The sequence below is a fragment of the Marmota marmota genome, unplaced genomic scaffold (genome assembly GCF_001458135.2).
Source record: "Marmota marmota marmota unplaced genomic scaffold, marMar, whole genome shotgun sequence".
In the NCBI taxonomy this organism is placed as follows: domain Eukaryota; kingdom Metazoa; phylum Chordata; class Mammalia; order Rodentia; family Sciuridae; genus Marmota; species Marmota marmota.
Window position 1 is genome coordinate 8,154,884 of NW_025999999.1, and position 27,239 is coordinate 8,182,122.

General features: G+C 40.5%; 2 protein-coding genes across 5 annotated transcripts in view; both read left to right on the plus strand.

The window, feature by feature from the left end:
• The first annotated feature begins 1,739 nt into the window (after positions 1-1,739).
• On the plus strand, positions 1,740-21,140 carry Borcs7 (BLOC-1 related complex subunit 7). 2 transcript variants are annotated; one of them, XM_048807258.1, is made up of 8 exons: positions 1,740-1,889; positions 2,452-2,548; positions 8,646-8,716; positions 8,879-9,005; positions 16,520-16,582; positions 16,750-16,793; positions 19,118-19,138; positions 20,303-21,140. In XM_048807258.1, the coding sequence occupies exons 3-8, from the start codon at positions 8,703-8,705 to the stop codon at positions 20,352-20,354; spliced, it is 321 nt and encodes a 106-aa protein (XP_048663215.1). In that variant the 5' UTR covers positions 1,740-1,889; positions 2,452-2,548; positions 8,646-8,702; the 3' UTR covers positions 20,355-21,140. The 2 variants fall into 2 exon arrangements, with proteins under 2 accessions (XP_048663215.1, XP_015350220.1); XM_015494734.2 differs by lacking the exons at positions 1,740-1,889; positions 2,452-2,548; positions 8,646-8,716; positions 8,879-9,005 and adding an exon at positions 9,465-9,821.
• A 5,850-nt stretch (positions 21,141-26,990) lies between these two features.
• The window catches only part of As3mt (arsenite methyltransferase), a 20,447-nt gene continuing 20,198 nt past the window's right edge, over positions 26,991-27,239 (plus strand). For all 3 annotated transcript variants that reach the window (XM_048807255.1, XM_048807256.1, XM_048807257.1), the window contains exon 1: positions 26,991-27,239. In XM_048807255.1, coding sequence (XP_048663212.1) covers positions 27,006-27,239 — 234 coding nt within the window. In that variant the 5' untranslated portion in view covers positions 26,991-27,005.

The window sequence follows — 27,239 nt, forward strand, 5'->3', positions numbered from 1 at the left end:
CAGCCAGGAAGGATAGCTGGGGCAGGAGAAGCTGTAGCAACTTTAGGGTGCCAGGAGGCCTTTTTAAGGGCTTCTCTGATCTTTACCTTGAAATTCTGTTATCTCTTGGCTTGTGAAAGTTAATCCTGGAGCTGAGCCAGGCCTGACCTCTCTCCAAGAACCAGGATATGAGGGGTAGGGGAGGTCTCTTCAAGGGCTGGCTCAACTGGAGGGCAAACCAGTGGAGGAGGAGCTGGATAAGGCAGGACAGCTGGTCTCCTCCCTGGAACTCTTCAGGCATGGATAACCCCAGAGTGCACCAGAGGCAAATGGTATCTGAATTAGCAATCAAGGCTTAGGACTTTCCATGTTGTAAAATCAAAATCAGAATCATCGGAGAGATAACAATGTCAGCAGAATTACAACTCACTGGGCCTGTCAGAGACACTTCATCCAGTCTATCATTTAATACTAGAGAAAAGTGAGGTCAGATTAAAGACACATAAAATGGTGGCAAAGTCCCACATGTCCTAATTCCTTGGTAACTGCTCTTTCCAGAGGTGTCGATGCACAAGCATTGAGAGCACCACTCCAAGAGCCAGACAAGTTTGGGTTCAAGTTCTAGCTTGGTCATTTTTTAGCTATATGATCTTGGGTGAGTTACTTAACTTCTTTTGAAAAAATTGCTTTTATTATGTGTGTATTTTTAAAAATTTACTGATTTTCTGGGTTTTTTTGTTTGTTTGTTTTTGTTTTTTTCATGCTGGGGATTGAACCCAGGGCTTCATGCATACTAGTAAAGTGCTCTATCCCTGAGCAACATCTCCAACCTTCTATTATATTATTATTTATTTTTTATTTTTTGGTACTGGGGATTGAACTCACTCAACCACTGAGCCACATCCCCAGCCCTATTTTGTATTTTATTTAGAGACAGGGTCTCATTGAGTTGCTTAGTGCCTCACAGTTGCTGAGGCTGGCTTTTTCTTTTCCTTTTTTTTTAATTTTATTTTTTTTAGTTGTAGTTAGATACAATATTTTTATTTTATTTATTTGTTTTTATGTGATGCTGAGGATGGAACCCAGTGCCTCCCACATGCTAGGTGAGTGCTCTCTCTACTGCTGAGCCACAACCCCAGCCTCTGAGGCTGGCTTTGAACTTGTGATTCTCCTGCCCCTACCTCCAAAGCTACTGGGATTACAGGCATATGTCACCCCACCCAGCTACTATATTATTTTTAATGATTGAATTCTATTGTGTATATACCAAGTATATGCCTACCTAATTTAACTGATCCTGTATTGTACTGAACATTTAGGTTGTTTCTAATTTTGTCTTTGTTGTTGACATAAACAACATTAAGGAAGCAACTTGGAGTGAAATCTTTGTGCATAACCATTAATATTTTCTTGTAGGATAGAATCCTAAAAGGGGAGTTATTGGTCAAAGGCTATGTATGCATATTTTAAAGATTTGTAACAAATATTTCTGAGTTGCATTTCATTAATATATTTCTTGGTATTCAACCATTCCTAGAACAATATTAAAGTTTTTCAATGTCTTCATTTAACACAATTGAATTCTCTTGTGATTTGCTTAGGCTTTCATTTCTTTTGTATCTCTGTTCATATGAAAAATTGGATTGTAGTTTTCTTATTTGTGCATTGCCAGGCTTTGGTAATATGATTTTGCTAGTTTATACATTTATCTGAGAAACATTCAATCTTTTTCTATGTCCAATATAGAGAAAATATGTTGAAAAGCCAGGTGTGGTGGTGCATGTCTGTAATCCCAGTGACTCAGGAGGCTAAAGCAGGAGGATCAAAAGTTCAAAGCCAGACTCAGCAATTTAGCAAGGCCCTAAGCAACTTAGAAAGATCCTGAAGGGAAAGCGAGGAACGAGAGACGGGTAAGTGAGAAATGAAAAACAGAGACCAGGCAGAGATACACACGAGAGTTTATTTGTCAGAGCTGACAAATAAGGGCCATCTCTCTATAGGAGAGAGAGGCAAAACAGGCTTGGGGTCTGGGATTTTTATAGGGCAGGCTCAGGAATCAGAGCGGAGGAGGTCCTCATACGGGCAGTTAAGGGTTGGGTTGGTATGAGGGAGTGGTGACCCTTTCTCAGAAAGACCCTTGGGTGAGAAAGCAAGGCTGTCACCTAAGATGGTTGCACAGATGCTAAGCAAGGACCTTATATTCCTTGATTTTTTGTTTTTATTTGGCCCCTTAGGGAACAGGATGTAGGTCAACCTTCTATAACTGCTTCCTGCTAGGAAGGGACAGTGTTTGAATCATTTGGGACTATGATGGAGGTTGAGTGGTGATGGAATGCTGTCCTCAGTGGCCCAATTTTGGTGAGGGATTGGTATTGCTTCAGCAGAGGAGAGCTGTTGCTGTTCGAGGTCCTGTTTTATCTTGTCCTTTACTATACCAGGATGATTGACATAAAAATAACATTCCTCCTGTAGATACAGATAAAGTCCGCCTTTTTCAGCTGTAAGAAGGTCAAGGACTCTTCGATTCTGCAGAACCACAGCAGCTAAAGAATTAAGCTGGGATTGTATGGTTAGTATGACTTGAGCAAGTTGCTGTAAGTCTCCTAGAAACTGGAATGGTAATTCCTGGTAATGGTACCCTGGGAGGTGAGAGCAGAATGAGGGAGGAGGGCAAAAATGAAAAAGGGAAGGGTGGTACTTGTGGTTCTTCAGTGTCCTCGTGGTCCTCAGAGACAGAAGGAAGATTGAGGGGTCTGAGCTTGGAGAAACACAACTTGAGAGGGCCTGTGGGTCCCACTGCATAAGATAATGGAGAGGACTGTTTTTAATGGGAGTTATGAACTCAATATGGGATGCCCTCGAGGCGGGTTGCTGAGGGAGTGGTGAGAATGACCCAATAGGGTCCAGTCCATTTTGCAGAGAATTGAGAGGAGGAGGGGGCCTGTTGGGGGGTAGTAAAAAGTACCAGGTCGCCAGGAGACAGAGTGGGAGAAGGGGACGAGGCAGAACTAGGCTTTGCCAAACAGCATCGCTGTATTACTAAAGAAGTTTCCTAATGTATGCAAGAAGGGGCCAGAAAAGATGAGGAGTAAGGGGTAGTGGAGAATCAGAGAGTGGTGAGCTGAGCAGGGAGATAGGCCGTCCATATAGAAGCTCAAAAGGGGAGATGTTGAGTGGCTTCTTTGGGAGGGCCCATAACTTAAGAAGAGCTAAGGGAAGGAGTTTAGTCCACTCTAAATGTAATTGAGGGAGGCTCCCTTTGCCAAAGTGAAGGCTCTGATGAGGGCAACAAGTTCAGCCTGCTAATTGGATATATTATGGGGGAGGGGAACTGCTTACACAACCAAGGTTAGAGACTATAGCACACCCTGCCCTACAAATTTCCTGAAGGAAGAAGCCATCTGTGAACTATGTGTGTGTTGCCTGGAGCAAGGGGCCTTCCTGTATGTGGGAGGGATGTGGAAGAAACTCCTCCAGAGTTTCAATGCATGGATGGGTAAGAGGAGAAGAGGTGGAAGAGTCCTGAGGAGCGGGTAGGAGAGTAGCAGGGTTTACTGGTGAGCATATGTGGAAAGTAAGACTGGGATCTTCCACCAGGGAAACTTGTAGAGATAAAAGGCGAGGCGGGGGTGAGGGGGGTAAGGAATGTAAGCCCTTGTAGGTGAGGAGTTCCTTTAGGTGATGGGGAGCCAGGATGGTGGGGCCTCAAAGGTAAGTTTCTTTGACTCGTTAAAGAGTAGAGAGGCTGGGGCCAACATTCATAGGCAAGGGGCCCATCCCCGAACAGTAGGTTCAAGATAAGCCACAGGGGCAAAGGTTGGTCCCAGCATGTGTCCAAGGACCCCTAGAGCAAATCCCTGCTTTTCAGCCATGTAAAGATGAAGTGGGTGTTGGAGATCAGGGAGATGGAGGGCAGAGGCCTGGAAGAGGGCCTGCTGGAGCCTGGTGAAGGGCTCTGTAACAGAGTACAATAGGGGTTCAGAGAGTGCACCCCGGACTGCATCATATAGATGCTTAGCCAATATAGAGTAGTTAGGAACCCAAGTTCTGAGGAATCCCGCCATACCTAGAAAGGAGAGAATTTCTTCCTTAGTATAGGGGTTGATATATTAGTGATAAGGCCCTTTCTATCAACTGTAATGGCTTTGTGTGTAGGGGTCAGGAGGAGGCCTAGGTATGTTACCATTGCCAAGGAAAGCTATATCTTGGATGGAAAAACCCTATAGTCACAGGCAGAAAGAAAGCTAAGAAGTTTACAGGTGTCCTGATGACTGACCTCAAAGGAGGGACTGAAAAGAAGGCGGTCATCAAAACACTGTAGCACCATAGACTGAGTGAGATGTATGGATACTAGGTCCTTAGCCAAGGCCCCGTCAGAAGACATGAGGGCTGTCTTGGAACCCTTGGGGGAGAACTGTCCACATCAGCTGAGTGGAGTTACAAGACTCAGGGTCTGTCCATGTATAGGTGAAAATGTCTTGAGAGAATGGAGGGGAATAGAGAAGAAGGCATCTTTCAGGTCTAGTTCTAAGAAGTAAAAGGTCCCGAAGGAATGGTGGAGATAAGGGTATAAGGATTTGTTACCATGGGATGAATTGGGATGACCGCAGAGTTGATGTAACAGAGGTCTTGGATCAAGGCTTTTTTGCTGCCTTGGTGTTATAAGGGGAATGAGAAGGTCTAAGGAATCCCGTTCAAAAGATGTCTTGAATGATAGGCTGGAGCCTAGGAGTTTTTGTCGGGAGAGTGGGTATTGTGATTGGGCCAAAAAATGGAGGGGGATCTTTGAGACGGATATGAATGGGCTCGTGGTGTGAGGAGATAGGACTTGAAAAATCCCAGAGAGTAGGGTACACCTTAGAAGGGGGTAGTGGGAAGGCACTGGCAGATGGAATAGGGGATGGTCCTAAGGTAAAGGTGAGGATCAGGGGAGTGGCAGGCAAGTCTGGATGGAAGCGTATATGAGGAGAGAAGGAAAGTGTAGCCCCCAACTTTGTGAGGATGTCCCTTCCCATAACCAGAACAGGGCTTTATGGAATGACCAAAAAAGAGTGAGTAAAAATCAGAGAGCCAAAAACACAAACAAAGCTAGGTGTCTGTAAGGGTTGGTAAGGTTTACCATCTACCCTAACAATAGAGGTCATAGAATGAATATTAGGTCCCCAGAACTCCTTGAGGACTGAATATGTAGCCCTGGTGTCTCGGGGGGAAGGAGACGGGCATAGCTGAAATACACAGAGTTACCCTGGGTTCCTGTGGAATGATGGTATTGGTCGGGTGATGGGGACCTGGGCCTCGTCAATCCTCTGCAGCCAGTCCTAAGAGTTGGAAAGGGGAACCAGAAAGACCGGATGGCCAGGTGCCACTATAGGCTTGGGGACAGTCAACGACCCAGTGTCCCTTCTGATGGCATTTAGAACAAAGGCCCTGAGGCTTGTGAGGCTTAAGACTTGTACAAGCCCAGTGACCCATCTGACGACATTTAAAACAGGGTATGGGTGGTCCTGAGGGACCCATCCGCTGGCCAGTGGAACCAGGGGCAGATGCTAAGGCCAGACAGACAGACTGAGTGAGCATCTCTCTCATTATACACCTTAAAGGCCACTTCCAGAACCTCAGCTTGGGGAGTTAGGAGCCCCCTCTTGAGGCGCCTTAGTTTGGCCTTAATATAGGGGAAACTCTGGGAGAAAAAGTAGGTCATTAGTAGTTGTCTCCCATCTGGAGTCTTAGGGTCCAGATTAGTGTATTGTAATAAAGCCTTGGTCAGGGGGTCTAAAATGTTGAAGGGTTTTCATTCTTATCTTGGAAGAGTTCCTGGAGCCTTTCATAACTAATAGCCTTATGGGATGAATTGGTTTCTACTAGTTACTCCTCTAGGTGAATTGTAATCCCAATTGGGGTCCCAATCAGAGACTGCTTCAATGCCAATCAGATAGGCAGGGGAGGTCTGATATACCTCATCAGCATAATTTCTAACTGTGCTCCCAAACTCTCCTGTGCTCCTCAGGCAGGAGGGTGTTAGATAAGATCATATGGACATCGTGGAAGGTCAAATTATATGATTGGGTCAGAAACTGAAACTCTTTGTTATATGTGGGGAGACTTGAAGTATAGGACCTAAGCTGCTTTTCTGACAAAGAGAAAGGCACATGAACCTGGATTACACCATCTACCCCAGCCACCGGCATAGAGGACACAGAGATGCAGGTTAGGCAGTGGCAGCCTGTAAGTGTGTGGCAGGAGGAGAAAAGGGCAGAGGGGCCGAGGGGACAATTGCTGCAGAGGTTTCATTAGAAAGAGAATTGTGGAATGGACAGGGCTCATCTGCTGGGTTGAAGGAGGAGGAGTCCCTGGTAGGATCTTCTGTCCCTTTGGAATCAGGCATAGGGGAGGTGAGAGCTGAGAGGACTTGTGTGGGAGAGCAAGTGCTGCAGAGAGAGGGCTTAGAATGGAGAGAAGGCCTGAACGTAGATATCTCTTTCCATTTTCCCAAGTGCTCACAATAGTTGAAAAGATCCCTGATAATATTGGAGTCTAGAGTGCCATTAAGCAGCCATTTGGAGTTGTTATCCAAAGGATATTGAGGCCAGATCTGATTGCATGAGCAGATAAGCTTTTGGGGGGTTTAGGTCCAGGGTGAGAGAGAGAGACATAGGTTAGTCAGGAGGCAGCTAGGGGACTATGGGAGGGAACAGATGAGGTGACTTTAGAGGTGGGGTGAGACATAGAAGGTGAGTTTAGAGGTGGGGTGTCCCCCAGTCTCTAGTATCACCTAGTCAAAAGGACGGTTATGCTCAGGGGGTCATCACTACTGCTGGGTAAACGTTGGGGCAGGAGCCTGTAGAGGCCCTTGGGTGCCTGGCTGGGACTATATAGTAGAGGCAGAAGCCTGTAGAAGGGGCAGAAGCCCGTAGAAGGGGCAAAAACACCCATAGAGATTAACCCGAGGCCGAGAGGTCAGCTCACCAGGAACAACTACCAATCATCCTCAGTGTTGTTTTTTTTTTTTCTCAAAATATAGGACCCAAATAAAAGACCACTTATAGACCCAGTTGACAGTAGGGATCAGCTGTAGCTGTGAAAGCTGTGGCTCAGGATGCCCCCAACCACATGGTAACCCTGGGAGTGCTGCACAATCAATGGTCACTTCCCGGGACACGTAGTTCGTTTAGGTTGACCGGAGACAAGGGTCTTACCTGAAATGTCTGGTGGTGGGTACAGAGAGGGCATTCAGTAAAATGGAGGGCCTGGTCCCATGATGGAATGCAGATCAGGGCCCAGTGATGCTTGGTGACCCTTGAAGAAGGGAGCGGGCACTCCGGGGAACCTGATCCCCGGTTTCGGCACCAAAATGAAGGGAAAGCGAGGAATGAGAGATGGGGAAGTGAGAAATGAAAGACAGAGACCAGGCAGAGATATACACAAGAGTTTATTTGTCAGAGCTGACAAATCGCCATCTCTGTATAGGAGAGAGAGAGGCAAAACAGGCTTGGGTTCTGGGACTTTTATAGGGCAGGCTCAGGAATCAAAGCAGAGGAGGTCCTAATGCAGGCAGTTAAGGGTTGGGTTGGTATGAGGGAGCCTTTCTCAGAAAGGATCTTGGGTTGGTATGGTGAGCCTTTCTCAGAAAGGATCTTGGGCGGGAAAGCAAAATTTTTTCCTTAAAATGGCATCTGTCACTTAAGATGGCTGTCCAGATGCTAAGCAAGGACCTTATAGATCCTGTCTCAAAATAAAAAATAAAAAGGGTGGGGATGTTGCTCAGTGGTTAAACATCCCTGTGTTTGATCTTCTGAACCTGCTCCCACTGCCAAAAAAAGATTAAATATCATGAGAATTATCCATTCTTTGAGACTGTAAGGAAGGATGGGCATGAGAACAATCAGTCCTAGTACCTTTTGTGGGGATACAAATCTAATGAAAACATCCAGTTTCTTCAATAGTTATTGATCTTCTCAACTCTCTGACTCTACTTGAGTCAGTTTTGACAATTATATATTTCTCAAAATTTTGCATTTTCTCTCTTTTCTTCACTTGTCAAAGAGTTTATTCATCTTTCTGAAGACTCTCCTTTTGCATTTATTCAGAGACTGGTTGTTGTGGTTTTGTTTTGTTCTCAATGTTGGATCATACGGTTGCTATAGTATAAACTGGAACATCCTCCAGAGGCCCATGTGTTAAAGGCAATACTAAAAGTAATGCCTGAGGCACTACTAAGAGGTGGTAGAACCGGAAACAGGTGGGGCCTAATGGGAGATCTTCTGCTCACTGGAGGCATGCCCTCAAAGGAGATAGTGGGATCCCAACTCCTTCCTTTCTCTCTTTCACATCCCGCCCATGAGGTGACTAGCTTTGCTCTCTTATGTGCTGTCTGTCCTGTACTCCTTGCCATGATGTACTGCTGCCCCACAGGCTCAAAAGCAATGAAGTCAACTGGTCACAGACTGAAACCTGAAACTATGAGCCAAAGTAAACCTTTTCTCTTTACAAGTTGATTAGATAAGGTATTTTGTTACAGTGATGGAAAGCTCACTAATACAATGATCAATGTAAAATATTCTGTGTAGCTTTATAGCATAATTTAGACTGAAAACTTGTATTAATTTCACTACGCTTATATTCCTCTTTTTCCTTCTTTGTCTGAAACAAAGTTCATTTTCTTCTAGAGCTGAACCTTTGACTTGGCAACTCCATTCTGAGTGTATACAACAGAATGTGTGAATATGTTCACCAAAAGGCAAGTTCAGGCTGGGGATGCAGCTCAGTGGTAGAGCATTTGCCTAGCATATGGGAAGCCCTAAGTTTGATCCCTAGTACTGGGGCGGGGGGAAGTGTTCATAGCAGCACTATTTGTAATAATCCAAAACTAGAAAACAACCCTCATATTTATCAATTATAGAATGGATAAATTGTCAAAAACCATCTACAGCAGAATATATACAGTGATGAGAATGAATGAACTACAACTACTTGCACGAACATGGATGGATCTCACGAGCATAATACTGTATGAAGAAGCCACACAGGTAAGAATGTATACTGTATTGTTTTATTTATATAAAATTTTAAAACATAAACCAATTCATGGTTATATAAGTTAAGTGGCTAAAATGGGGGTGGTGGCACACACCTGTAATCCCAGAAACTGGGAAGTCTGAGGCAGGAGGACTGCAAGTTCAAAGCCAGCCGGGGCAACTCAGTGAGACTCTGTTTCAAAATAAAAAGGGCGGGGGGATGTAGCTAAGTGGTAGAGTGGCCAAAGTTCAATCCCCAGTACCAAAAACAACAACAATAACAAAACAAATAAAAAGCTGAACTGAAAATGATCAATTCATTTTCATAATTCTTCGGAAACTTCAACGTTATTATTTCTGTTTTACAAAAGAGGAGTATAAGACGCAGCAGTTGAGCCATTTGCAACTGCTAAATGGTAGAACTGAGACTGTAATTCAGGCCTTCTGATTTTAAACCATCAATTTTACTAAAGTTATCCTCCATGTCCAAAAGAGATGTTTGCTTGGGCCTTGTTTTCCTTAGGCTGTCAATTTGAGTATTTTAAATGTGTTTAGTTAGTAACATCTGCTAGGCGCATGCGTCTCTTCCTTTTCCCGCAATAGGGTGGAGGGGAAACGCCTCCTCTTTCCCTTACGCTTGCCTGTTTTGGCCCCGGTGGCTCGCCATCATTGGCGAAGACATTCGCTAGGATGGCGACTGGAACCCCGGATTCGCAAGCACGATTTGGTCAGTCAGTGAAGGGGCTTCTCACTGAGAAAGTGAACACCTGTGGTACCGACGTAATCGCGCTCACCAAGCAAGTGCTCAAGGGGTCCCGCAGCTCCGAGGTGAGCTGGGAGTGGAAGCTGCCGGCCCAGCACTCCGGAACCGGCAGTCTTTCGTAGTTGGGTTCGGTCGACGCGTTGCATCCTGGGGCGTGTAGGCTGTGAACTGGTCTCCCGGGGTGGGGCTGGTCCTCGGAGGGCGCGTGTTGCATTCTGGGGTGTGTAGTCTCTGGGTAGGTCTAGCGGCTTAAAGCGAAGAAAAGTGTGATGAGAATCTGCGCTTTTAAAATAGTCCTTAATTGTACTTGGGGTTGTCTCTAGTGAAGATCGGGCCCATTCGGCCCCGGAATTTCTGTATCAGCATCCCAGATTTCTTCCACACTTTTGTGCATCGCCAAGGGATTTATTCCTTCCTGATTTGTCTCTTTGATCACATTCTTGGTTTTCTGGGTTTGGTTTGGTTTTAGAATAGCTTTCTCCTTTGCCCCGTTTTCTCTCTCCATCTTCTGGCTTATTGCATGAATGGAATTATTTGATGGCTTCTCTCACCAAAAAGCTTTATTTATATACACTGCCTCTCCTTCAAGCAGACCTATCTATTGAACTAGATATTCACCCAGGAGAAATGAAAATATATGTCCCCATGGACTGGTGAAAGGATGATGAAACGGGTCCAGTGACCCAGCCTCTCCACTCATAGGTATTTATTCAAGAGAAGTGAAAACATATGCCCATCATTTTGTTTTGTTTTCTTTTTTGTTCATATTTTGTTCATCATTTTATTGGCTAAAACAATCACACATTTAATATAGCTAATATTTCCAGTTTTGCTTTTTTTTTTTTTTTTAGAGAGAGAGAGAGAGAATTTTTTTTTAATATTTATTTTTTTTAGTTTTCAGCGGACGCAACATCTTTGTTTGTATGTGGTGCTGAGGATCAAACCCTGGCCTCACGCATGCCAGGCGAGCGCGCTACAGCTTGAGCCACATCCCCAGCCCGCCTTCTTTAAAATGGTGTGTGTGTGTGTGCGCGCGCGTGCGTGCGCGCTTGCCCGATGAACCCCAAGGCCTCAGGCATGCTAGGCAAGCACTCTACTACTGAGAGCCAAATCTCCAGTCCAAATGTTATGCCCTTAGCTTTACTGAGAATGGCTTCACACAACCAACCAATCAACAAAACAACGATATGAGAAGGTGCTTGCATGTTTAATTCCTTCTGTTTTTCATGTCTTTTAGATTCCTTTTCTTTTTTAAAAAAGAAAATTGTGTGTGTGTGTATACATACAAATACATATAATTTGGTATAAATCGTCTTGAATTGTTTTTTGGGGAGAAACATGGTACAAATATGTATAGGACTAGGGATGTGGCTTAGTGGTAGAGTACTTGCCCAGCATATATGAGGCCCTGGGTTTGATCCCCAGCATGACAAAAATAAAAATATGTATAAAACTTAAAAATTGATAATGTTCATAGTTAACCACAGGTATTATTGAAAATCATAATAAACTTAACATTTATTGAGCATTTTCTGTATGCTGGACACTGCTATGTTTTCTTTAACTTAAATCATTAAGATGTTATATTGATTGTAAAAATATAATTATTGAAAAAGAAGGTACTTTTCTTACATAGAAGATACAGAGAGGATTTTAAATTGTTTTGGGTCATACCAGGTAGGATTCAAACCTGGTCCTAGGCTCATACTCTTGAATACTGCCTTTCATGTTATTAGCTCAATTAAGTGATCAAAAAGTTACTGTGCCATCATTGACTGCCCTCATCTTTGCATTCTTCCCCTTATGTATTTTTCACATGGGATTCTGCCGAGGGATATTTAGATTTGTGTTCATAAATTAAATGTGTGGATTGAGCTAAACTAAAATATAGCCGGCTTTCTGAGATAGGATTAATACATCATCTCTCAATTCTCTGAACTTTGTACTGAATCTGTCTCTCTCTCTTTTTAAAAAAAATATTTTTAGTTGTAGATGGACACAATACCTTTATTTTCTTTATTTATTTTTATCTGGTGCTGAGGATCGAACTTAATGCCTCCTACTGAGCTACAGCCTCAGCCTGTACTGAATCTCTTACATGACACTTATACCATGTTGCCTTTTCTGTACTTTTACCATTTCCTTTATTAGCCTATGAGGTTATTGGAGTGTCTTTCTGATTTTCAGTCCCTTCTAATCCATAGAGATTGCTTCAGCAGTCTCCACATAGCTATTTGTTTAATTGACAATTTGCACTTGTAAAACACTCATTCCACAGCATTCATTTAACAAATATTTATTAACAAAGAGTTCCTGCTATATGCCAGGAGCTGTTCTAGGTGCAAGGGATAAACAAAACGAAATTCCTATACTTAGAAGAGACAGACAATAAATGAAACACACAAAAAATCAAGAGGTGGTAGATGCTATGAATAAGACTAAATCTGAGAATAGAGAATGATGAAAGGGTTTACCTTCAGCAGGGTGGTCAGGAAAGGGCCTCTGGGGAGGTGACATTTGAGCAGACAATGGAATGAAGTGTGGGAGCAAGCCATGTGGATATCTGGAGCAAAATGTCAAATGCAGAGGCCTTGAGGTGAGGGTGAGTATAAGGAATGCAGGGAGTCCAGTGTGCCAGGAGCAGGAAGTGAGGAGACAGGTGCCCACTTAGGCCTACAGCACAGGAGTGCTTGTCACTAATATGCTATTCTCACACACCTGTCCTATCCAGCTGAGTCATATGCTTAGTGAGGATCCATTGTGTTTTTCCTGAACTGTGTGTGTCCCTTATACTTGTTATTGCAGCTACATAATTGAATGTAATCATATGAAAAAAATAGAGCTGCTATTGCTATGAAAACTAAGATGAAGATGGGGTTGGGGATATGGCTCAAGTAGTAGATCGCTCACCTGGCATGCATAAGGCACTGGGTTCGATCCTCAGCACCATATAAAAATAAAAAATAAAGATATTATGTCCACCTAAAGCTAAAAAAATAATTATTAAAAAAACTAAGATGAAGAATCAGAAATACTTGTTGCAGATGAGTAGCTAAAACAAACTTATTGAGTTTCCGTGCTCAGATTGTTTTTTTTTCAGGTATATTCAAGATGTTCCATTTTAAAGAAGGCAAAGCTGGAAGTCTTAGATGATAGATGTGTTGTTGGTTTATGTAAGAAAATGATGCAGAGTGCTAGTAAGTACATCTGGTCATCAAGGATAAGGCCTTGGCCCTGCATTGCGACAGCCCCTGCATTCCAGGCAGTTGCACGTTCCATCACATCTATCTTCTAAATGTTTCTCAAATCCCTCTTTTTCACATTCTGTGTTTATTGCTTGTCTGAAGTCCTGTCATGTCCTCTTAACCATTCTGTCTGTCTATATCTTCCTGCCTCCAGTCCATTCTGCTTACCACACTTCTAAAATAGTAAATCGAATAATTCTATTTTTCTGAAAAATTACATGTAAAATGAGTCTAAATCCTAACCTTTACATCTCAGCTTAGAAGTTGCTTCTTTAGGAAGCCCTCCCTGAATAGCTACCCTCCTAATAAGCTGGACATCCCTGCTCCCACATGCTCCTTAAGTACCCACTGCTTAAGTACCCCTGTCAATACTTCCCTCAAGATATTTTAGTGCCTATGACTCTGTAGCCCCTCCAAAATTGTGAGCCCCCTTATTACTCTTATTCAGAGAACTGATATATTCTAAGTACTCAAAAAATATTTGTTGAATGAATAACATATTTTATTAATATCCTTTCTTTATGCAATTAGTTTGTCACTCACTATCCCCCATCTATAGATGTTTGAATTGTGTTACTTTAAAGTGGCTGTAGAGGGGTTGGGGATATAGCTCAGTTGGTACAGTGCTTGCCTCGCATGCATAAGGTCCTGGGTTCAATCCCCCAACCCCCAAGAAAAGGTGACTGTAGGGATATGGCAGCATCACTCAATGGTATAGTACATGCCTAGCTCGGGCAAGATCCTGGGTTCAATCCGTAGCATTGAAAAAAATAAAAAATAGTGGCCATAGGAGTAGAACACACACTTTCATACATTATTGGTTGGGAATGCAAAGTGGCACAACCCTGGTGGAGGGGATTTGGTAATATTGTAGCAAAACTACATATAATAATCATGATTCTATGAGTCTGTCCCAAAGGTAAGCTAGCAAAAATGCAGATATACATAAGAGTTCCTTGTAACACTTCTTTCAATAGCAAAAGACTGGAAACAGCTGGGTGTAGGAGGCGTGAATTCAAAGCCAGCCTCAGCAATGGCAAGGTGTTAAGCAACTCAGTGAAACTCTGTCTCTAAATAAAGTACAAAATAGGGCTGGGGATGTGGCTCAGTGGTCAAGTACCTCTGAGTTCAATTCCCGATACCAAAAAAAAAAAAAAAAAAAAAAAAGACTAGAAACAACCCCAAAGACTGATAGTGTGGTACTTGTAGTTGTAAAAGAATGAAGGACATTCAATATATGTTGCTGCAGATCAATGTGAGGGTTGTATTATGACATGAAAACAGCAGGTGTGGAAGAATACATATAGTATGTTACATTTTAAGTAAAAACTGGGAGGGAGTAAATACATATTGTTGGCGCTCTGTATCTACAGGTTCTATATCCACAGATTCAATCAACTGCAGATTGAAAATGTAGTTACGTCTGTGATGTTTGTGCCTGTACTGAACATGTGCAGATTTTTTCCCCTTGTCATGATTCCCTAAACAATACAGTGTAACTGATTGCATAGCATTTACATTGTATTGTGTATTATAAGTAAGTTGGAGATGATTTAAAGGGTACAGGAAAATGAGTATAGATTATAAGCAAATATTGTGGCTTTTTTTTTTTTTTTTGACATGTAATACATCTGTTTCTTATCTGGACCCAGAAGTATTTCCAACTGTCAGGGAACAGAGTGGAAAGCGCATATCTGCCTGCATATCTGAAGTGGCTCAGGCCCACGTATACCTAAAGTTTTTTTTTTGTTGTTGTTGTTGTTGTTTTGTTTTGGTAGCAACACTTTAAAAAAAGTTTGTTCTAATTAGCTATACATAACAGTAGAATGCATTTTGATACACTGTACACAAATGGAGCATAACTTCTTATTCCTCTGGCTGTACATGGTATTGAGTCACACCAGTAGTGTAATCATACACGTATATAGAGTAATAATGTCTGTCTCATTCTGCCACCCTTCCCATCCCCACAGCGCCACCCCTCCCCTCACTCCCCCCCCAAATCCAAAGTTCCTTCATTCTTCACTGCCCACCCACCCCGGTGGCATTTTAAATAATGGACTTGAGCTCTACAGAGTTTGGTATCCACTGGGGCCAGGAAACAATCATCTGCAGATACCAAGGGACAACTATACAACTGTCCTTGTTTTAAAATGGAACAATGGAAAGATAAACGAAAAACTAATAAAAATAGCCATGCATGGAGGGTGGGGGAGGGACAGAGATGGAAGGTTTTTATTTTATTGTTCAGACTTCAGAAGTACATAAAGATTTACTAATTTTAAAACTTAAACTGAAAAGAAAAATAAATAAAAGTTTTCCTGGGAGAAGGAATCTGGGAACTACAGCAATACTAATGTTCCTGGTTAATTTGAAATCAGCTCCATTTTCACCAGACTGTCTGCCCTAGGGGAGCAGGGAGGGCTGATAGGATGCACATTACACCTTTACAGGGCTGGACTTAGGATGCTGGGAGCAGGGTACACCATGAGGCCAGAAATCTTAGTTGATCTCTGCTTGCCTCTCAGTGTCAATTCAGTCAGCTTTGCTGTGACCTCAGGCCATCCAGCTGAGGCCAAGCTCAGCTTTTCTCTCTTGGTCCCAGGGCCCAGCTATCCGTGAACTCATTAAAATCTGCCTCCACATTTCTCCTTGCTTTTCTTCTCCAACCCCATCTGGCATCTTCCATGTAGTGGTTCCCACTCTAAGCTTGGAGCTTCTTTTCAGGACCCCCTCCCCATCCTTTTTATTGTCTTCCTTTTTTCTTTTTGGTGGTGCTAGGCTTGTACGCTAGGTAAGAGTTCCAGCACTGAGTTGCATTTCTAGACAGATCCATTCCCCCTGTCTTTTCCAGCCTAGCCTCAACTCCTGCTACCTCACTACTCTCAAACTACCACAAATTCCAAATTTGCTTTTAAAGAATCAAGTCAGAGCCATGCGCAGTGGCACACACCTGTAATCCCAGTGGCTAGGGAGGTGGAGGCAGGAGGATAGTGAGTTCAAAGCCAGCCTCAGCAAAAGTGAGGTGCTAAGCAACTTTGTGAGACACTGTCTCCAAATAAAATACAAAATAGGGTTGGGGATGTGGCTCAGTGGTTGAGTGCCCCGAGTTCAATTCCCAGTTCCACAAAAAAAAAAAAAGAAGAAAGAAAGAAAGAAAGAAAGAATCAGAAGTCAAGTTCTGTCACTGGACTTACGGAGACAAAGGTTTCGTGCTGATTTCTCTTGACACTTGATGAATAAGCTATGCAGAATGCCCTGTGGTCTTGGAGCATTCAGATTCTCAGGAGGTGGCTTTTGGACAGATGTCAAGCCCATGCCAGAACTGCCACAGTGCCAATGAAATGAATTTTCAATACGAACAAATGGAAAGTTCTTCTCCATTATATTATGAACATTTGTGGTTGTGTTCGATGGAGGAGGGCAGGAGGGAGAGGATGGTGGTGAAACAGCTGCACAGAGAAAATTGCAGGAAGTTTGGAACTTTTGATCATTACCATTTTATTCTTGTCTTCCAGCTGCTGGGTCAGGCAGCTCGAAACATGGTACTACAGGAAGATGCCATCTTGCACTCCGAAGACGTAAGAAATAATTTCTTGTATGATTTGGGTTTAGATACATAGTTTGTGTGGCTACCAGGAAGTGGAATATTTTGCTTCTTTCTCTTTTTATATGGATTGGGTTTAGATACATAGTTTGTGTGGCTACCAGGAAGTGGAATATTCTGCTTCTTTCTCTTTTTATGCAGAGCTTAAGGAAAATGGCAATAATAACAACACATCTTCAGTATCAGTGAGTATTCCCTTTCTAGCAACTGCTTGCGGCAAAATCGTCTATAGCCTGCTTTCATTTCTTCTGTGCTTCAGCACATTTTCCCCATGGAAGCAGGGTTGGGAGTGAAGGTGGGGTTGGTCAAGGATGAAATTCCTCTGTGGAGAGAGGCCTGACATTTTAGAAGCTGAGTTAGAGGGTGAGATCAGGAGCATGGGCCACCTTTTGTGAACCTCCCTCTGTTAATATGAGGACTCCTCAGAGGGATATCCTATAATGTCAGAGCCCATACCAGGACTATGCTGGCACTGTGCTTAGCACCTGGTATTTGTCAACTGTGCCCAGTGTCTCCCCTGTGGTAACTGCTCCTTTACCAGGGAATCAAGTGTAATGGGAATCTGTGTCCTACAATCCACATGTTACATGGAACCAGCTGCTGAATTTGAGCCATTCTTCTGGTTTGTTGGACCACTCCCTCATTCTGGAGAGTACTGTTACCTCTTTAGTTTAGAATCCACCTTTTTTTTTTTTTTAATAGTTGTAGATAGACAGCATGTCTTTATTTGTTTAGTTTTTTTTTTTTTTTTTTTTTTTTTTTTTATGAAGTACTGAGAATCAAACCCAGTGCCTCACACATGCTAGGCAAGCTCTCTGCCACTGAGCTACAGTCCCAGCCCTAGAATCCATCTTTTTTTTTTTTTTAATGTACATAACTTGACTTTTAATAAAAACCTTTCCCCTTATGAAAACATAATTTTTGCATTATAGATAAATAAGAAATTACAGAAAAGCATGAAAAAGAACATAAAAAATCATTTTTAGTAATACCATCCATTGGTAATTACTTTTGATATTTCTGAGCATTTCTTTTGAAATCATTTTATGAAATGTTAGGGTGATGTGGAAGTTTGAGTGAGCTGCTCAATTTAGCAGCTGTTTATGAATTCCTCAGTAGTATGAAGGGAGTTTTGCTGTGGGAGAAGAGATGTCCAGATCCCCCTCCCCATCACCCCCACAAAGACACTAAAATGCAGCTTCATTGGTAGAATAGGAAAAGGGCATTAATGTTCTTAGGAAATTATCATCTGCAAGGACCTAAAGTTTATTCAACAACTGCCCTTTACTTACTATAGTAACACTGATTGATGGTAATTATTATTATAAACAGTATTATTATTTTATAGGAAGGGACATAGATCCATGGAAGAACTTTGTGGCAACTGCTTCAAGAGTCCTGTGAAAGGAATTCTTCTCTTTTTCTATTGATCATTTCTGACCTCCTCTGTGGTTATATTAATCTGTATGATATGTTTATATATTTCTCATTTTTATAATGCATTGTAAAAGATTTGGTGGCATAATCAGGGTTTCAGAGGTTAGGTTTTCTAAAGTCAGACAGTTTAAAGGAGATGGGGTAAGATGTGGTGTCTTTGTTTAGACTGCTGTGGTAGAATACCATAGTCTGGTGGTTTAAACAAATGTTTAGTTTGCACAGTTCTGGAGTCTGGGAGTCTGAGATCAAGGTTTCCGTGTGGTTGGGTTCTTGATGAAGGCTTCCTCTTATTTCACAGATGATCATCTTCTCATTGTATCCTCATGTGGCAGGAAGAAAAATCATGTCTCTTTTCCAATGGGAACTACTCCCATGCATGAGAGATTACACGACACCTTCATGTCCTAAATACCTCCCAAAGCCCTCACCCCTAATGTCATCACATGGGAGATGAGGATTTCTTTCTTTTTTAATTTTTTACATACATGTCAATAGTGGAATGTATTACACTCATTATTACCCATTACAGCACAAGTTTTCGTAACTCTGAATATAAATTATGTTCACGCCAAATTATGCCATTGTACATGTACTCTTTTTTTTGCATTGCAATTCTTAATATACATATATGCCACAATTTTTCATATCTCTGTATATAAGGTATACTGACACTGATTTCAAATCTTCTTACATATATTTTGTATAATGATGACCATCATCTTCCCCCATCCTTGCTATTCCCCTTCCCCCTCCCTTTCCCTCCCACCCTTCTTCCCTACCTAGAAATAATCATCCTCCCATGCTCTCCCTTCCTATTCCACTTTGAGTCTCCCGCCTTATATCAGAGAAAACATTTGGCATTTGTTTTTTAGAATCCATTTTTTTTAGCAGCTCTGCACTCAGATAAGAATCCCTTATAATAATCTTTGGAGAGGATGGACAGAAATATAGAGTGTGAAATATAGAGCTGGAAATTTGTTCTGCCTGTATATATCTGTATATATCATAAATAACTTCTACTAATTCACCAGGTTTTCTTATGTTTATTTTCCTCTTTCATTTTCTATTTTAGGCAAGAAGCTATTCAGAAGAAGTAAGTAATTCCAAAAGCGGGGAGTGGGGGACCAATTAAAGCAGGCTGGAGAATTGTACTGCTTTACCCAGGATCAGTGTAAAATTCTGGTTGACATATGCCCTTAAATTGGCATGCTCTGAGATAGCTCATTTAGGACTTAAAGATCACAGTATATCTGTGGTGTGGCAGCACATGCCTTTGGCCAGGCTTAGCAGTTGAGTAAGACCCTAAGCAATTTAGCAAGATCCTGTCTCAAAATAAAAAATGAAAAATGGCTAGGAATATAGCTCAGTGGGAAAGTGCCCCTGGGCTTAATCCCCATTACCAAAAAATAAAAACAAAAACAAAACCAGTGTATTTCAGGTCTGGGGATCTAGCTCAGTGGTAGAACACTTGCCTAGCATGTGTGAGATCCTGGATTTAATCCCCTGTACTACAAACAACAACGGAAATTTTCAAAGGCATATAGTAACTCAATTCACTGCTAGTAAGGGCATTCTAAAAATTACAGGGTATAGACCCAACTTTAAGGAATTAAAAAAAAAAAAAACCCTTTTACATTGGTAAAATTCATTAAGTAGAGTAAAAGTGCTAAAGTCATTAAGTAGATTGGCTTTTTTTGTTTGTTTGTGTGATATTGGAGATTGAAACCAAGGCCTCCTGTGTGCTAGGTGAGTGCTGTACTACCAAACTACATCCCCGGTCCTTTTTATTTTATTTTGAGACAAATCTTCCTAAGTTACCTGGTCTCACCTTGAACTTGTGATCTTCCTGTCTTAGCCTCCTGAGTAGCTGGGATTATAGTTGTGTGACCAGCACTAGATGGTTTTGCAAACCTTTCTTAAAAGCTTCAACATTTTTTTCCCCTTGAGATGGGTTCTCACTATGTTGCCCAGGCTGGCCTCAAATTCCTGGGCTCAAGTGATCCTCCTGCCTCAGCCTTCTAAGAAGCTGGGACTACAGGTACATGTCACTACATCTAGTTATTAAAGGAAACACTTCTAGGTATCTGTGGTATGGCAGCACATACACCTAGAAGTATTGGTATTGGTCCCACAAGGGGACCAATATGAATTTTGATTTATCTGTAACAATATTTATTCATTAAAGAATAAATAGATTATGCAAAGAAAATCTTTATTGCTCATCTCAGATAAACCCTTTCTCTATTCTAATTTCTAGTGTTGAACAGTCATCAGATCTACAGGACCAGTTGAATCACCTGTTAAAATAGAATGGTATATAAGAGGGGAACAGCACTTCTTTGCCTGATGCTAAGGAGGATTGTCTTATACAACTTTTGGGCTGTGGGTTTGATTTTCCAATTCATCTCAACATTGCATTTGAAAAAAATTTGTTGATGTATGGTTTCTCCTGAAAAGAAGTTGACAGCATAAAACTTCTACTGTGAACCTTAAAAATAATTAGTATTTTTTTCTTTTAGATCATTCAGGACACATTTTTATTTCATGAATATTAATAGGTAATGAATAATGATAGGTAATACCTGTTGACTTGTTCTTTTCTTTTCTATTAACTCAGAGAAGATACTTATCTTATTTGTTGTAGCAAATTCCTAAATGAAAATTAGGTAAATGGTAATCATATCTGGCCAGCTGTAGCCTCTTGCCTTGACCTGCATTCCGTGGGTTCCTTTGTTGTTGTGATTCTTGATTAAAAGACCTTGGTTCATTTTGTAATTTTGCTAATTATCAGCAAGTTCACTTGTAGGACGTCATTGCCAAATGTGAAGGGAGATGAATTACTATGAATGATTGTGGCACAGGATTGTATCATGATGAAAACCTTAATATTTGTAGGTATTTACCTATGTTCATTAGATTCTTCTTGTTAATTGACATTCCCATTATCTATAGGAATACTTTGTTTGAAGTTAATTTGGGACTATCCTATTCTAAGGAATTGAGAGAAAGCTGACATGAGAAAGTGTCTTCCCTGATAGAAAAAAAAAAGCAAAATCAATCCAATTTAATTCATATTGTATAATACCAAGTTAACAGATCAAATTACATAGGTCTCTCTTTATACACATATGTATGTATACACTTAACTTGTGAAGAATCTGAAAAGTCAATTACTTAAGCATTAATTTTATAAACTTTTACTAACAATTATTTTTAAATGTAAACAGGCTCTACTTACCTTTAAAAAAGAAAAAAAAAACTAAGTCCAACTATTACAAGAAGTGGTAAAATACTTAAGACAAAAAAAACATTAAAATGGAGGTGTGATCTGTGTTTGCTTTGTGTTAGAACAAATGTTAAAGAAGCAGTGATTAGCTGGACATGGTGATACATGCCTGTAATTCCAGCGATTCAGGAGTCTAAGGCAGAAGGATTGCAAGTTTGAGGCAACTCAGCAATTCAGTGAAGCCCTAAGTGATTTAGTGAGACCCTGTCTCAAAATAAAAAATAAAAAGATAATAAAATACTAAAAAAAAAAAAAAAGCTGGGGATGTGGCTCAAGCGGTAACGCGCTCGCCTGGCACGCGTGGGGCGCTGGGTTCGATCCTCAGCACCACATAAAAGTAAAGATGTTGTGTCCACCAAAAACTGAAAAATAAAATACTAAAAAAAAAAATAAAATAAAATAAAAAAATAAAAAGAGCTGGGAATGTGGCTCAGTGGTAAAGCATCCCTGGGTTCAATTCCCAGTAAGGAAAAGAAAAGAAACAGTGATTGCTTATATTGTATCCAATAAGATAAATTTCATAGTAAATATTGTAATAGTAAAGGTATTTGGGCTGGGATTGTAGCTCAGAGGTAGAGCACTGGCCTACCATGTGTGAGGCACTGGGTTCGATCCTCAGCACCACATAAAAATAACTAAATAAATACATGTCCACCTATAACTAAAAAATAAAATATTAAAAAAATAGTAAAGGTATATAATGAAAATCTAGTAGTAGTGAAATCAGTCACTTTAAAAAACATAAGGCCAAAATATATGAAAGAAAATAAACAAATAACCAGAAATGTGAGAGCAATAGAAAATGTTACATAATTTTTTAATAGAAATAAATAACATAGATAGAATTCACTAGTGATCAAAAACATGGATACAAAAAATACTTCATTGGTAACATAAGTCATAGTGGATATGCTGGAAGATAATTGTTTTTGTTGTTGTCAATGGACCTTTATTTTGCTTATTTATATGCGGGGCTGAGAATCAAACCCAATGCCTCACATATGCTAAGTAAGTGCTCTACCATTGAGCTACAAACCCAACCCAAAGATATATATATATATATATATATATTTTTTTTTTTTTTTAAAGAGAGAGAGAGAATTTTAATATTTATACTTTTTTAGTTCTCAGCCCCAAAGATATTTTTTAAGTGATGAAAATTCAAATTTCATGGAAGAAAATTTACATGATGACATTAAGCAATACTAGGAGAAAAAAATTATGCTTTAAATCTTTGTATTAGGTCTAGGAGCGGTGGTGTATTCCCGTCTGAGATTGAGGCAGGAGGATCACAGTTTGAGATCAGCCTGGCAGATCTTAGGGGGATAACAGTGGAAATAATTTTTTTCCCAATGAGTATACAGTTAGAATTTGGAAAGAAATAAAAATGGAAATAATAAAACTAAGACAAATGACAAAGATTTAGAAAAAATTATAAAACAATTATTAAGAAGTTGTTATGGATCAAATTGTTAAAGTGTCAGCTCAACCATAAAAGTACAAATTGGTAAATTTATAGTTGAATAGGATATATTTATTTTTATTTTTATTTTTTTTTAATTTTTTTTATTTTTTTTAAAGAGAGAGAGAGATGAGAGAGAGAGAGAGAGAGAGAATTTTTTTAATATTTATTTTTTAGTTTTCGGCGNAAAAATTCTCTCTCTCTCTCCCTCCCTCCCTCCCTAAAAAAAATAAAAATAAAAATAACAGTTAAGATACCAATTTACATGCTGAAGTAAATATGATTTTTACTTAAAAATTTTTTTTTTAGATGTTGATGAACCTTTACTTTATTCATTTATTTGTATGCAGATTTGTATGCAGTTCTGAGAATCGAACCTAGTACCTCACACATGCTAGGCAAGTGCTCTACCACTAAGCCACAACCCCACGCCATGATTTTGATTTTTAATTAAAGAAATAAAAAGCAGATAAAGTAAGAAAATTTAGGAGATTTTTATTTATTTATATTGGTGTAAAATCCTTTTAAAATCTTTAAAATAATTGAATAAAGAAATTTTGAAGAATTATTCAAGCAATTCCAGAAGTACAAAGTTGATATAACAGTTACCAAACACATTACACTAATAAGAAATAATAAAATCTTTATCAGTGTAATGTATACTGAAAAGGCACTTAAAATTCAACTATCTCAAATGAAACTAAATGAAAAAAAATTCTAAAAGAGCATCTTTTTTAGTTGTAGATGGACACTATACCTTTATTTTATTTTATTTTTATTTTTATTTTTTAGTTGTAGTTGGACACAATACCTTTATTTTATGTATTTATTTTTATGTGGTGCTGAGGATCAAACCCAGGGCCTCGCACCTGCTAGGCAAGCACTCTACCACTGAGCTATAGCCCCAGCCCAAAAAAGAGCATGTTTTAAAACCTAAGAACAAACATAATATTTGGTGAAGAAGAAAGAATCACAGAACCTCAGAAAATTAGAGATGTAAGGGACTATAAAACTGTTACATTCTGGTAATGTTTTGCAAATGAAAAACACCCCCAGGGAGACGAAATGATTTATCCAAGGTCATTAGCTTGATGAAGGTCTTTTGACCACTAGCCTAGCTTCTGTTACTTGTTACTTTTCTTATAAGTAGAAATAAGCATGTTATCTGTCGTGTCTTGTCTTTAACATAATAAAAAACTTGTTCAAAAGGAAAGGATGTTAGAAGTAACTGACTCTAATCTATCTGTCCTTGCTGCTGCAATTTGTAGGGGCAAACATTCTGCTGCTCATCCAGCTTCTGCTTAATGCTTCCAGTGTTTGAGAAATCCTTTACTCAGGGATGCTGGCCATTTTGGAAAGCTCTACTTCTTGAAAGATGAGTCTATGTACCAAAACAAAAATCTGCCTTTCTGGGCCATTCTTGGAATTTTCAGACCAGTAGTTTCTAAGGTGCACAAGGCCATCCTTGGAGGTAAGAGAAGAAAAGATGAAAAAATATATATATACATATGTGTGTGTATACATACGTAAATATACACACACACACACACACACACATATATATATATATATATACACACCCATACATATATATATTTTGGTACTGGGGATTGAACATAGGAGTGCTTTACCACTGAGTTACATCCCCAGTCCTTTTTATTTTTTATTTTGAGACAGGGTTTTGCTAACTTGCTGAGCATCTCCCTAAGTTGCTTAGAGTCTGGCCACACATTATAATCTTCCCACCTCAGCCTCCCTGTTTATTATTTATTTATTTATTGGTACCCAGTATTAAACTCATGGGCACTCAACCACTGAGCCTCATCCCCAGTCCTATTTTGTATTTTATTTAGAGACAGGATCTCCCTGAGTTGCTTAGCGCCTTGCTGAGGCTGGCTTTGAACTCGCACTTCTCCTACCTTAGCCTCCCTAGCCTCTGGGATTACAGGCATGTACCACCTCACCTGGCAATTATCGTTTTTTAAATTAGTTTTTGTGCCAGGTGTGGCAGCACAGAGCTATAATTCCAGGGACTCAGGAGGCTGAAGCAGGAGGATTCCAAGTTCAAGGCCAGCCTCAACAATTTAGTGACTCTGTCTCAAATTAAAAAAAAAAAAAAGGACTGGGGATGTAGCTCAGTGGTAAAGCATCCCTCGGTTGAATACTCAGTACCAAAAATAAAGGATAAAAAATTAGCTTTTGGGGCTGGGGCTGTGGCTCATCGGCAGAACGCCTGCCTCACACATAGGAGGCACTGGGTTCGATCCTCAGCACCACATAAAAATAAATAAACAAAATAAAGATATTGTGTCCATCTATAACTAAAAAATATTTTTAAAAAATTAACTGTGGTAATATTTACATAGGGCTTAATATGAGATTTAGTTTATGTAGTATACAAATAATTTAGTTTAGGTACTATACAGATAATTAGCATATCTGCCATTTATTAGGGGTATTAAAAAAAAATAAAGAATGTGGCTTGGGAGGCTGAGACAGGAGGATCACAGGTTCAAAACTAGCCTCAGCAACAGGGAGGCACTAAGCAACTCAGTGAGACCCTGTCTCTAAATAAAATACAAAAATAGGGCTGGGGATGTGGCTCAGTGGTTGAGTGTCCCTGAGTTCAATCCTCAGTACCCACTCCCCAAAATAAAGAAAGAAAGAAAGAAAGAATGAAACAAGGGTTGTGGGATGTAACTCAGTGGTAGAGCACTTGCCTAGTATGTGCATGACCCTGAATTTGATCTCCAGCATTACAAAAAATAGAAGAAAAACAAAAACAAACCTGTTGATGAGGTACTGACCAATCAGAATGGCTGACAGTCTCAATCTGGTCCAAAATCAGCTCAACACACCAGATACCCTGAGGGAAAAGTGGGAATAACTCATTTTAAGTTTGTGGTAGTTTGCTTAACTGCATTATCTGTGTGTGGTTAAATATTATCAAATGGTTCTTATAAAATGAAGAAAGACTAAACCACAGACTGAAGATAATATAATAAAGCAAGCCCAACTGAAAACGATAGAGCCCTCTCTTTAACCTCCTTCCTGTTAATTAATCTTTTCCTATAAGAAAAAGCTGCTTCTTCTTCTTCTTCTTCTTCTTTTTTTTTTTTTTTGTAACAGGGATTGAACCCAGGGCACTTAACCACTGAACAACATCCCCAGTCGTTTTTAAACATATTTTATTTTGAGATAAGATCTCCCTAAATTGCTTAGGGCCTCACTGGTTGCTAAGGCTGGCTTTGAACTTGCAATTCTCCCGCCTCAGCCTCCCCAGCTGCTGGGATTATAGGTGTGTGCCACCACAGCCCACTAAAAGCTTCTATTTTTAACAAGGAGTGAGAAAGTAACTGCTTTTCTAAAGGAACTCATTCTATGGAGAGAATATTTTGAAAACTAATTATTGAGGACTGTTTCCACCATTACGTAATTTCTAGAAAGTGATACCTATATAGATGTTCCTTTTATGAATTTAGTAGTTGTAAAGGGCTGGAGGTGTAGCATTTGCCTAGCTTGTGCAAGGTCCTGAGTTCAATCCCCAGCTCCAGCAAAAATGAAAATTTACTAGCTGAATTTTAACAAACCTTTTATGTACTGGCAAATGAGACTAAAAAGTGAATGTAATTTAGCAAGAGTCTACTTTTTTACAAAGGTACCCTTTCACTTGGACCTCCCTGCCTCCATACCGTCCTGATGATGGAAATGCTTGTTGCAACCACAAAAGGAAATGAGATATATAAATATAATGGTCGGCAATACCCGGAAAACACATGTGAACCGACCAAAAATTACTATAGGTGAAAATGAACTTAACCAAAATTGCTTTCCTAAATACAGCTCAGAATAAATTAAGAATGGCTACATACTGTGTGATTCCATCTACAGGACATCTGGAAAATGTCCTATAGGGAGGGGAACAGATCTGTGGTGGTTTAGGAGCTGAGGGTGAGAGGAGGGAATTTACTACAAAGGGGCACAGAGAAACTGGTATGAGAACTTTTAACCTTGGTGACAGTGATGTACAGGTTTGTCAGAATTCATAGAACTGTACGCTGAAGAAAGGTGAATTTGGTTGAGTGTAAATTTTATCTCAATAAACCTGACTTAAAAAACGGATTGTGGAAAGGCCATTTCATTCCCAAAGGAGATGGAATCGTTCTCTGTCTCTGTGGGTATTCGATGAAGGCAGCATATGTGCTCATGTAAATGAAAAATCACAGCGGAGCATACAGCACATGCTGTAACCACCAAAGGCAACCTCAGGGACTGGCTCCAGCAGGCCTGGGAGGCGACGCGAGGACAGCGGCGCAGGGCAGGGGGCGGTGGGGTGCTTTCCCGCCAGGTTCCCGCCGGCGTCCGGGGTTGGGTCGCGATCCCGCTGGCGGCGCCAGGGCGGGGCCTTGTGCCGGGGCCGAGCTGGCGAGCGCAGGTCCCGGCCCT